General features: G+C 28.3%; 1 protein-coding gene across 1 annotated transcript in view; it reads left to right on the top strand.

The window, feature by feature from the left end:
* Positions 1-12980, top strand: part of LOC107442769 (neurogenic locus Notch protein) — a 128288-nt gene continuing 115308 nt past the window's right edge. The window contains exon 1 of the mRNA XM_016056409.4: positions 1-411. Within this exon, the coding sequence (XP_015911895.1) occupies positions 327-411 (85 nt within the window). The 5' untranslated portion in view covers positions 1-326. The remainder of the gene's footprint in view (positions 412-12980) is intronic.

The following is a 12980-nucleotide window of genomic DNA, read 5'->3' as shown; positions in this document are numbered from 1 at the left end:
CCATTCTGGAATCGCAGCAACCCTGTTAATTCACCTCTCTTTCCCCCCTATTCCATCTCAACGAGCCGTGAGCAAGAACTGTCTAATGTTGTTCTCAAAACAGGCTGGAATCGAGGAAAGTGGTTGTGTGCATGGAAAACGAGCAACAAGTTGAAAAGGCAACAGGTCCCTTTTCTAACAAAAAATAGCTTGGATTGTGAGATTTTAAACGTGAATATTTAGGATTTTTATGTGTGTCTTTGTGAGTGTGAGTCAATCTGTGGATTACAAATTGGATATATCGATGTGATCAATTTCTGGGATTAAGATTTTGTTGAGGAGCGAGGATGCCTTGGCGGTTTTATCAACTAGGCTGGCTGATACAATTGACCGTCTTGGCGGCTGCCTTCCTTCAAGTGCAGCCTTTAAGAGGTGAGTGATTTATTTATTTGTTCACTTTTTCGAAGTATTTCGCGATTTTTAGGAAATTATATTTATAATTTAAAATTATTATTTGATAAATGCTCTGTTTCCGTACAAAGGTTATTAAAATTCTTACTAAAAATCTTACTAAGGTTATTAAGATACTACTACTAAAGGTTATTAAAATTCTTATTTAAGTGCTTTGCTTATGAATGAAATTTGTTTTAAAATTCAATTGCTTAATTTCTCTAAAAATTTTCCTTTATACTAGTTTTGCTTCCGAACTAATCTCATTTTAAAGTCTTCCTGTTTTGAGATCGTAATTATATATATATAATTTTTATTGTTTTTTTTTTTTGGAATCTTTAGGGTTGATTAAGCAATTCAAAGTGTAATGATCTAGTGCAGGGATGGCGAACCAATGGCACGCGTGCCATTTATGGCACGCGACACAATATTTTGGGCACTCCACCCATCACAATTGTTGTTACACTATGAATTGTTATTACACAAATGTTATTACGCTATCAAGCATATGTAACAATTATATTAAAATTAACAAAAAAGAAACAAAATAATAAACAATTATTAATAAAAAAATTAATACTAAAAAAACAATTAATAACCGTAAAAAACAAGTTAGCAATAAATAACGAGCAAAGAAAATCAACAATCCTGCTTAAACTAACATCTTACAACCTATTATAAGTTATTGGTCATCTAATCTGCAACAACAGAAGTCACACTGATGTTACTTTAAGTTGAATTACGTGTATAACAAACTGAGACATTGCAAAATGTTTTTTTTTTTCAATGTAAGTAAAGAGTTTTGAGTTGATAGTATTTTCCCAATAATCACGAAGTCAAAATTATTTGACGGCACGTCTATGACCTACCTCACTAAGCAATTTTTTAGAGAAAATGGCACGTTGGTGTATAAAGGTTCGCCACCCCTGATCTAGTGTTTCTTTAATCAAGCTTAGTTTATTGTTGACAAAATGTTTAAATTGTAATTGAGAAGTTGTAGTTTTAAGTTTCGACTACTTTGTTGACAATTTTCAGTGTTTACATTTAATTTAAAACTAGCATACTATATGGTAAATGTAAAAAAGTAATCTATTAGATTGCTAGTACAGGTTTTGACTATTATTATTCTAGTCCCGTATTTTGTATTAGTATTTAGCTCGTGCTATGTCTGTGTTACTTTAATAAACAAACCACGAGTAAAGTTAAAAGATGTTGCAAAACTGTGTTTATAAACGAAGCTTGTTTGAAATTTTTTCGTCAATTTAGGATCAAAATTTTGTTTTAATATTTTTTAACTCTCATACCTGACATGATTCTTGTAAACAAAATATATTAAACGGCAAAAAATAAATAAACGTCTATAAAACTTAATTTTGTTAACGTATAAATTCTACATAATCTTCAAAAATTTCAAGCCTATAAGTAACATATATTTTTGTTTATTCACTTTTTTTAAGTATTTTGTCATTTAAAAATATTTAAAACTCTTATTTGATCACTTATTTTAATACATTTTTATATTATTAATAAGTGTTTTTCATATTTGAAAAGTGACTAAAATTTATATGAATTCTAATACCGTTGTAAGAGATAATTTAATTGTTGAAAATTTTTTTAATCATTTTTAAACTTTCCCTTGCATTTAAAACTGCGAAGACAGTTGTCGATCTGCTTCTGAAGATTTTTACTTTAAATTTGAAAATAAACAGCAGTTTTTACATAGAAATCTAAAAGAGATATCATAAAATTAAAAATAGGTTCAAGTTTAGTTCTGGTGGTGCTAGTTAATTTACAAGTTGAAGTTGATTCACTCTAATTTATGTTTAAAAATCAACTGAAAACAATTGTTCAAGCTTAGTTGAATTAGAACGTTTAAAAATTCGTTAATTACGTTTCCAAAACTTAACGCATTAGAAATGCATATATTTTTTTAAACTAACAGTATAAATTATGTACCTATTTGATGAAACAATTTTTATGTAAACCATTTTAGTTCATTTGTTAGTAATACCTGAACCAAGAATTGGCACATCTTAAATCTATTTTGTTTAATGAAAGCGGTCAGTTTTGGTCAAAAATCGTGTTAGATATCTCCAGTGATATTTTAGTAAGCCAAATGCGAAGTCTTGCAGACTGTGTATGGTTTAAATACAAATACAAGAAACCTTACAAACGCATCATGTTTGTCAAATTTCTTCAACATCTAGATGCCTTAAGTAAAAAAACACAAACTCATCAATGTTTGTAAATAACGCTGATTTATTTTTCACCTGTTCACATAGATCTCAAACACGTGTTGCCTTTTATACATTGGAATTTATTTCTTTTGGCGTTCAAATTTGAAGGAAAGGTGGTAAATATGGAAAGTGGGGATTCGCAAGGTCGTCCGTTGCACGTGCTGGTAAGGACACCCAACATCCTGTGCATCTGAAGGCAGCAGATGCTTTTTGGAATGAAACCACTTGTTGCGGAAATAGCAGCAAGTGCAGAAGGAAAATATAAAAACATCAATAAACAGCTGCTTTTATATATATTATCAATTCTAGTGATGAAAGAATTCAAATTATATTATGTGATTAAGTATAGGAGGGGAATGGTCTAATTTGAATATTTTTTTTCTCCCCATTCTATATTATGAGAATAATTATTATTCTTATTATTAGCTTATTCCTTGGAAGACTGTACATTTTATAGTGATAAGTAAATTCATTTAAAATATCAATATTTATCAGAATTTTTTATTTTTATGTTGAACTTGAAAATTTTAGGTATTTTTAAAAATTATAAAATTTTAGGCAAATTTTGGATATTTTTTTAACCGTTATTAAAATTTGACAAATTTGTGTGACTTTATATTTTTTGAATAAAAAATGACTGGATTTATGCCAGTGAAACTAATGTTATGAATATAGATACCTTAAAGTGGTCAGATGCTCAGTTTATTATGTTTTTTACTGACCTTAAATGTTTTTATTGTTGAATAATTACAAAAACACACACACATCTCCTGCTTGATATCTCTGCTCAACATAAAATGCTCATATATATGTATATTTTTGAATAAGTAATTAGTATTTTAGTAAGTTTAGACTGTTTATTTGTAAAGTTAAATTTTTTAACGAGCTAAAATGTAACACTCTCATCTCCCCTACACCGTTTTTCCCTAAAAAAGGGGAAAATATACCTACATATATTTTCCTTTTTCTTTTGTCTAACTTAATTTGCAACAACTCATAATCAGTCCTATATAATACGTTCTACGGTTAACTTGATGACATCATTAATTTTCGCAGATATTTTTAAACGACGGTTGAGAGTTCAAGTCCCTATTTGAGCTTCAGGTTCACGAGAAAATTTATTGTCTAGTTCCAATTTATACTGACACCATGGTTGGATGGCGTAAAAATTTTGCATTAAAAGGAGATCAGACAATTAAAAGGAAAAGTTTCATAATAGTTTTTTTTCTAAAGTAAATAAATAAACACTTGTGATTTAAATGTACATATATTTAGTATATTTCACCGATCATTAGCAAAAATTTTTCGTTTTCTGGGTCTTAATGAAATCATGTACTTAGCTATCTAAGCAAAGAATCTTTCTATAACTATAGCTTTCTTAGCTATCTATTCTTTCATGAAATACGAAATTGAATAAATAAATTTTTTAAAATCTATATTATTGATTATTCAATGCCATAAAATATGCTCATAATATAATTTTCTGTCTCGAAGTTTAAAACTGATTTATTATTTTCTTTAGAAACCAAAATAAATTAATAAATCATCAAATTATGAAAGTCCAGTTATATCTCGTGTATCACATTATTGTGAAGAGACAGATAAACAAAAAAACGCTCCTGATGAAAATTTTTCATTGAGTCCCATTAAGCAATAGGAAGCTGCTCGTCAGTTCATTCTAATGAGATAATGACCCTTTGGAAGTAGTCAACTTATTTATGATTATTTTCATTTATTCCTTGTTTAGGAAGATTTGTAACTTCCCGGGACATTGAGACAATATAACTTCCGGTTTCTGGATTTGATGGAAAATCAATTGATTACATTTGCATCACCATCATTAACAAGCCAGGTTATAATGAAGAAAAATATTTATTATATTTGATGTTTAAGGTTTCAAAATTCATGCCTGGTTTTCTTTTCCATTTTTTTTTTTTTAAATTCCACTCGAACAGTTTAAAAATAGACTTTTTTTTATTTTTATAAATATACTTTTTTTATTTTTAGAAAAAGAATTTTTTTAATCTGGATTTTTTATTGTTTTAAAGATATTCAAATAAATATAAATTAAAAAAAATCCTTCCAATTAGTTTAAAATTACTGAAGAATTATTTGTTTAAAATTTTATTCTAAAGAATTTTTTATATTCAATAGAAAGTCAACTCTAACACTAATTTTGCGTGGTTAATAGCGCTTGGAATTAAATATCTTAAGTTTTTCTTCGTTTATATTTATCTCAACGTAGGAAGCCACTGTCAGTTTTAAGTGTGAGATTTCTTTTAATTATTTGATACTTTGATGTAAAGTTACGAAGTGGTTACCTTCATTTACTTCAAAATGTTATCGAAGATACATGAATTTTCGTAAGCTATTTTAATTTTTCTCTGCGTCATTTTCTGGGTGCGGAAAAGCCATGAAAACAAGATCGATCATGAAAACTAGATCGATGAATACAATTTAGCGTTAATGAAAATGACCTTTACGTATATAATTGCTTGTAAAAACAAATATGCAAATTATGATTGATGGAACTATTTTAATTAAATAAATAAACAATTATGTTTTTTTTGTTTGAGTTTGCCTTTAATTTTATATCATAAAAAGCTAGCATTAAAAAGTGAGAAGAGGTTTGTTTGTTTGAGATATTTAATTTTTCAAAAATAATTTTTCTTTTCTAATTTAACTTTAGACTCTTAAAAATGAATCAAGGATAGCATCGTCTTCAGTGTTCTCTGATTGCAACATGAGCTTGTCGATCTCTTTTCATAGATTGTCAAAAAGAGCTCTCTAAATAAGAGCCACTCACAAAAAATTTGGTTACATTTGAATCATTTTTGTTTCGTTAATATTTTTTGATTTGCATAGCTGCCAACTCCACTGGATTTTCCAGTAGACTACTAGATTGTACTAGTTTCTCCTGGTCTGCTGTTTTAATTTAAAATTCTCCTAGTTTTTGTACATTTTAAAAAATTCTCTAAAATTGAATAAGTTTCCTAAAAAAATCCCTACTGAAATAGAATTTTTGAACAGGTTATTGCTTGAATATTTAAATAAGTATTACTGATATACATAATGAAGCGAACCCCCATTCATAGAAAATTAGTTTAAAACTTTTTCCCTTCTAAAATGTTCAGTTTATTCAGAACTCAACAAGAATAAAGATTCCAGAACTTTTATGAATTAAATGCCTATTAATATTCGAAATTATGAGTAAACATAATACGTAACATTTCAAGAATGTTTTTTGTCAATCATAACTGGAAAATGTAGCAGTTTTTCTATTTTGATGACTATAAAAATTCCTAAAATGACTCTGTGTAAAATATTTAGTACATTATGCAACAATTATCATGAAATTAATATTATTTCGTTAAATCTCCTGGATTTTTTTTCTCGATCCATGTTGGTAGCTATGGTTTTGATATTTTTTCACGTTTCCTTATTTGAACTTTTCCGCATTATTTGACCACTTTTTCTGGTACAGAGGTTTGCCCGGTCGCTGAGGTAGGTTTTCTTCAACACAATGTGTATGGATAAAGTCCCGTGCCTCCCATAAGTAGTCGCAAACAGAGGAGGTTTTTCCTGGAGGTTTCACTGTATTATCAAGCTTCATCATTGAAAAAAATGAAAAATACTGATTTCTTAAATCATTACGAAATCATCTCATCAATACAAAGACTAAAATTTCCTGAATCGTCGAATATCATCATTTAAATTTGTCAACTGAAGCTGGAATCCATTATCTATGCAAGTAGAAAACATTTTATTTTCAATCTCCACAACTTCCGTTTAGATACATAGAGTTGTTTCAAAAAAACTTTTCTACTAGATACATTCGATAGGAGACAAAATTGAAATAGGCAAAAAAAAAAAAGGAAAAGAAAAAAAAGCACACAAAGCTTTAGTTTTGATATCACGGTTCGGCAAACTCAGGGACCTATCGACGGGTACAGTTAACTCGCGCGACTCTGCAATTTAGACTGGGTAGGTAATAATTTTCTGCTTTTTGTGCTCGGTCGATCGTCAAACAGGCCGTGGGGATAAAAACTTCCAAAGGAATATTCCAGAGACCCGTACATAGGGCCTGAAGGATGTAAGCCATCTTCTTAGGCATGCGTTTTGTTCTTTTTCGAAGTTATTTGAAAGGATAATAAAGAACCAGAGGCTATAGTTGGATTTGCGCTAAATTTCAATGCTACAGTTAAGTTTTTAAACTGCGTTTAGTGAAAGAATGAAAATGCTCTCTCTTTTAAACTAAATTGTTTATGTCTGGATCTTTTTATATTGTCTGGCGTTTTCTTCTTTATTGGTTCACAATTTGCATGCACTTGTCTGGAAATGTTCACACGTGCCTTCTAAGTTTAGATATGGTTTTTACTTTTCTATTGTCTTAAGGTTTATGTTTTGAAGACAATCGTCAAATGAAATAATGGTTTAGGCAAATAATATGCTAATTAACTTTTGCTGGTGTGTTACAGTTGTTTAGGATTGCAAGGTTAAGTTTTGCCCATCTTAAGTCCCATCCATCTTAAGCCCTTTATACTAATTATGAAAATGGCGCAAAATGTTAATATAAAAAAGTAACAGTTTGTTGAAAATAAAAAGTATCAGTGTTTATAATTTTATACTTGATTTAATTTGATACTTTTATATGATTACAACTTATGTAGCTTACCTGAATACTTTAGTAAGGTTGCAGCGCATAAGTTTAAATTTAATTCCTTTAAAAAATAACAGCATTCGATATTTTGATAGAATTGCGTAACTTATTGTTCGATTTCATCCCTTTATAAGTTTTAATTTACATCTGGCCTAATTTAATATGATTGCTTGCTACAAATATGGTTCAGATTAATTCCTTTATTAAAATTGCATCACACATGATCCAATTTGATGTTTTAATAGGATTGCAACGATTATACTTAAATTTGATTCTTTTGTAAAATTGCAGCTTATATGACCCAGTTAAATACTTTAATAGGTTTTTTTAAAAAAATTAGTCAGTTTGAATCCTTGTTAGTTATTAGTAAATTCGTATGATGTTGTTATACTTCGATAAGCGGTTATGTTTTTAACGATGTAGGTAAAAATAAAAATATTCAAAACAATGATTATATTGAAATACTAAGCACTTTAAAGTTTAATCCAATATCGATTAAATCTTTAATAATTTTATTCGCTATAACAAGTGTCTCTGCTAGCTTTTTTAATTCAACATTTAAAAAAGGGGAAAATGAGGGGAAAAAAAACTACAATGAGGTTAATGATTTAAAATACATTTTTACTGCTGTTATAAAATTATTATTACTTTTTAAACTGATATTGTATATTAATTGTTAAATAATGTTACTGAATCTTCTATAGAGAACAGGTGAATTATTAATTTTAGATTTTTATATATTTTTTCAGTGATAAAAAGTGTTAAGAACTTCCTGGTTTTTTTTCTCGCGAAAAATAATAATTTTACACTCAACCTTCACTTCCTAGTTTGTAAAGTAGTAGTGCCATAATGTTTCCAAAGCTTTAGGGCATAAAAGAAAAAGTGCAAGGAGATGATTAATTTATTAGTGCTGGATTAAAAGAACAAAGGACTATAAACAAAGAGCTCTTATTGATGTCGCCAATAAGTTAAGCACTTGATGTCTTCGCAAGTGGACTTAAAATCTATAAAGAGAAAATCTTATTCAGCGCAATTAAAGAATGATTGTTGGGTTTAAGGACTAAAAACTTAAAAATTATTATTTTTGAATTTAAACATAAAATGTAGCTTTATCCTTTTTCGTTTTAATTAAATTTTCCATCCTGAAGTCTTATGTTACATATTTTTTTTATAACAGGCTATCTAAAGTTTAAATCAACCACAATATCGTTCACATATGCTAGCATCTTTTATTTTAAGTTAAGCCACTTAATCAACAAAAAAGTTACTAGAAATAAGTCTAAAAATTTACTAGATATATCTAGAAATACAAATATGTACTACTTCTATCGACGTATAATAACAAAGAAACGACATCTGTTTGAGTTAACGCCTTTTATTAGTCGCAATATTTCAAAAAAAAAAAAAAAAAAATATTGCAATTATATATCGTAAATACTATGTCAAACGATAAATATCGAATTTACAATAGATATCGACTACGATAAATAGTGAATATGAAAACATCAATCACTTTATCGATTCAGTTATGACATACGATAATATTATTGATTATGATAATTTTAGAATATGATTATTTACGTACATATTGATAAATTTCATTTGAAAGAAAATATTGATCTATGTAAAAATAAGGTAGATTATTTTAGTTGAAAAAAGGATCACGATGTTTTTATCGTTTTCTATAAATTTGTCCTGAAAATGCATTGCGATATTGAAATCCTGATGTAGTTCAGCATCAGTATAATGAACCACAAAAAGTGCTGGTACTGAAATTTTTAAGAACATGTATAGATTTATTTTATAAGAACTATAAATCTAAGAGAAGAGAACAAAACTTAATCACTGTTACTTGTTACTTTGTGATAACATTTTGCCACTATTTCTAAAATAATTTATCAAATCAAGATAAATTTCCATCGAAAATAAATAATTTTTATCGATTAAGTTTAGGGCTAGCTGTGAATTGCTTAACTTTCTTTATTTAGTCGAGTCAAGATTCTTATTTAAATTGATAACATAGTTCCAAGTCCACGCTTTATCCTCATCAATGTCAGATTTCGTTAGTAGTAGTCAAGTTTGACATTCTTTCATTGATAAAATTCGAAATAGTTCTTGAAAGTTAATCTTCGATCATGTTATGGGTGTTGATTTATTGGTCTTTAATAAATGATCGTGCCGAGAAATTCTGAATGATCCCTTTGACGCAGAGTTTTCATTTAACATTCTTTTCATACTTCTTTCATTATTTTGAATTAATTTAGGTCAAAATAAGTGAAAAATATTATATTTAGCATTTTAATAATATATGATTATGAAACACAGCTTGAAATCCCGACGTTTTATTCTGCTATCAAGGTAAATTCCTCCAAACACGTCTCACTTCCAAACGATTATTTTTCAAATTTGCACTTAAATTTTTGAATATGAATAAAAACAAAAATTTCTAACTACTTCATTTGGATTTTATATTTTAGTTTAAATATAATTCCGATAATCAAACAGATTTTTCTTAGTAACCATTAGGCTGTTTTTTATAGTTAAAAAATACCAAAAAATATTTTTGCTCGTAATTAGAGCATGAGAAAAAATATATAAAAGAGACGGCGTTCTCTCATCTGCGTTAAAGGGTTGTGGAACTAAACTTTGTTTTGAATGACCCGAAATTAAAGTAATTAGTGTTTTAAATGTGTCACTTTATTAAATTGTATTGCGAATTAGTAAATTCCATTAGATTGCAATTTCTGGTATTATAAGAATTTTAAATATGATGCAAAATGCGAACACAATAAGTTATGTTAATTAATTAACATAAATTATTCAGGATGTCTGGGAATATGCTTCAAATTAAAATAAATTAGAATTTAAAATCTGTTTAATTCATGCATCATGTAACTTAAGAATCTTGGAATGATTGTACTTTGTTTTGACTACAACGAGTGGTCGAAAAAACTACAAACTACTTTCGAAATATAGTTACTACTTCACTACTTTTAGAACGCGTACACACTTAACTGGAGAGCATTATTCACACCAATGTTCAAAATGGTTTTGAATAAAATGATTACTTAGATAAGTATGAGAGGTTATTAAGAAATTTTTATTCATCTTTACATGAGATAGTTTGTTATTTTTAAGCACTTTTTAAGAAATAGTTCTTTTAATCTTCAAACTCTATGACAGGGGTGGCCAACCTGCGGCTCCTTGAAGGATTATTTGTGGCTCTCGATAAATGTAGCCGAGTTCCCTTTTCATTTTTGTGCTATTATATTTTTTAAAAAAATTATCATCGTTCCCTTAGCGTTCTATAAAATGTCTTTTAAATTAATGAGAACAAATATGAAAGACTAAGTACAACCAGGGGTCTGTTTAGAAGAAATTTGGGTCCGTTAACGGACCCTTCAAAAAATATTTTTTCAAAAAAACGGACCCTTCACAAAATATCTTTTCATAAAAACGGACCCTTCACAAAATAATTTATCTTTTAATCGGGCCCTTCATAAATTTGTTTATCTTCATTATTGTTTTGTTAATCGAATAAACCCTTCTCAGGAAGGGGGGGGGTGGAAGAAAGGCAGATGTAAAGGAACTAAATTTTGTCTTCGGCAGACGCTTCTTCCTTTATTCGTCCGAAATGAATATTCTGCGTTCAGCAGTACAGGCTAAATACCAAATATTTATATGTTGCATCGCTAATTTAGTAGCTGCAATTGCTGTTTATTTCTTAAAATTTAATTTTTTTAATTATATATTTACAGTGTTGAGCATAATCTTGTATGTTTTTACAATTTCAAAACTCCTTGCAAAAGTTTTTTTGCAATAACGGACCCTATTTGCACAAATTCACAAAAGCGGAACCTGGTTGAAAGAATGTGACTTAACGTTTATTTTATATTCACAAATTACGAGTAATTTTTTTCACAATTTTACAAAAAACGGACCTTTCACAAAATGTCTGGACAGACCCCTGACAACGTTGTTCAATTCAAGGTGACTTTTCCATTTTCAGTATAATTATGACCCAAAAAGCATCTGAAGAATTAGAATTATTAGAGGTGCAAGAAGATCAATCTTTACAATTAAAATATAAGTCGAAGTCAATTACTGAATTTTGGAAATTTGTACCAGAATCGAAGTATCCTGAATTAAAAAAGGCTGCTTGTCGAATTATTTCAATATTCGGAACAACGTACTTATGTGAATCATTTTATTCCACTTTAAAATTCGGTAAATCCAAACACCGATCAGTATTAACAAACCAGCAATTCAAAGAATTACTGAGAAGTGCTGTCACCAATTATTCACCAAATTTTAAAGAATTATCAATAGAATTAAAATAAATGTGTTTAATTTTTGATATTTAAATTCAATACACATATTTTGTACTTTTACTTACATGCTCTCAATAAATATAATTTATGTCGAAAAAAATTTTTAATACCGTTTTTGCATACCTTTTAAATACGCATTTAATTGCGGCTCGCTAAAGATTTCAAATTTTGAAAAATGGCTCGACTATGAAGGAGTTTGGCCACCCCCTGCTCTATGCTCTTCTTGACAGTGAATATTTAATTTAAGAAATTATCAAATATTTCAGATTTAAGTGATAGAAGTTTTTTTTATATCCTCCAAGAAATAAAGTATAGTGCGCAAAATTAAGAAGAAAAAATGGAACACCCTGAATTGCTTTATCTCCAATGATCGGATCTTCACCTTCTAAATGATTCTAAATCATGATTTAAAATGTAATTTCTTTCAAAAGTTTAGTTTTAAATTTTCTAACGGAATTTGCAACCTTTTTAGAGCAACAACGATTAAAGTTCGTATTTGGATATTGATGATATTTGTCAGAATTGTCGCTATTTATTCTATATCGTTTAAAAACGTGCTATTTTGATTACTATTTTTATACTATGTTTAGGAAAACGCCAATTAAGCCTGAAGTTGTATCAATATTTGCATTTCCTTTCGATTCAATGAGATTAATGAAGCTCGTTTTAAATACACAATTATCAAAAATTACGAAAAAAGTTAATTAATCACATGACCATCTTTTACTGTCTGTCGTATAGAATCATTAAATTGTCAATAATTGGACGGATGAAACTCTTAATAATCAAAGAATTCTAATAATTTTGAGGTCAACCTGTCAACTGAAGGGACATGGCAGAAGACTTGCCTTGACAAATAGCTTTTGGACTCTCTCTCTCCTGTCAACCCCCCTTCGTATTAATCGAACCCTACGATTATATTATAGAGATGCAGCTCCTTAATTTCTGAAGCTGATTAATTTTAAGTTTCCTTAGAAAAAAATGGAATGTTTATTGTAATCGTGTGGTAATGAATACTGAAAAGTCAAATTTAGTTTCTTTTTGTTTTTCTGTGTGTCATATTTAAAATTGTAATTACAAATTTGTTAATTTATTTTTTGCTTTGAAAGATTTACCCTTCGTTATCTAAAATTATGTAAAAAAAAATAATAATAAAAAAAAGGGATTGCAAATTTTTTAACATTTGGAATTGTCCTTAAAGCTTATTTTTTAAAAATAGTTTTATTCTTAAATAAAACATTGTTTTATTTGTTTACTCTTAAGTAATCTATTCAATGTAAATCATATCTATGTTATCTAGAATTACATATATATATATATATA

The sequence above is a fragment of the Parasteatoda tepidariorum genome, chromosome 8 (assembly GCF_043381705.1).
Source record: "Parasteatoda tepidariorum isolate YZ-2023 chromosome 8, CAS_Ptep_4.0, whole genome shotgun sequence".
Classification (NCBI taxonomy): Eukaryota; Metazoa; Arthropoda; class Arachnida; order Araneae; family Theridiidae; genus Parasteatoda; species Parasteatoda tepidariorum.
This window is presented reverse-complemented; position numbering and strand designations above follow the sequence as displayed.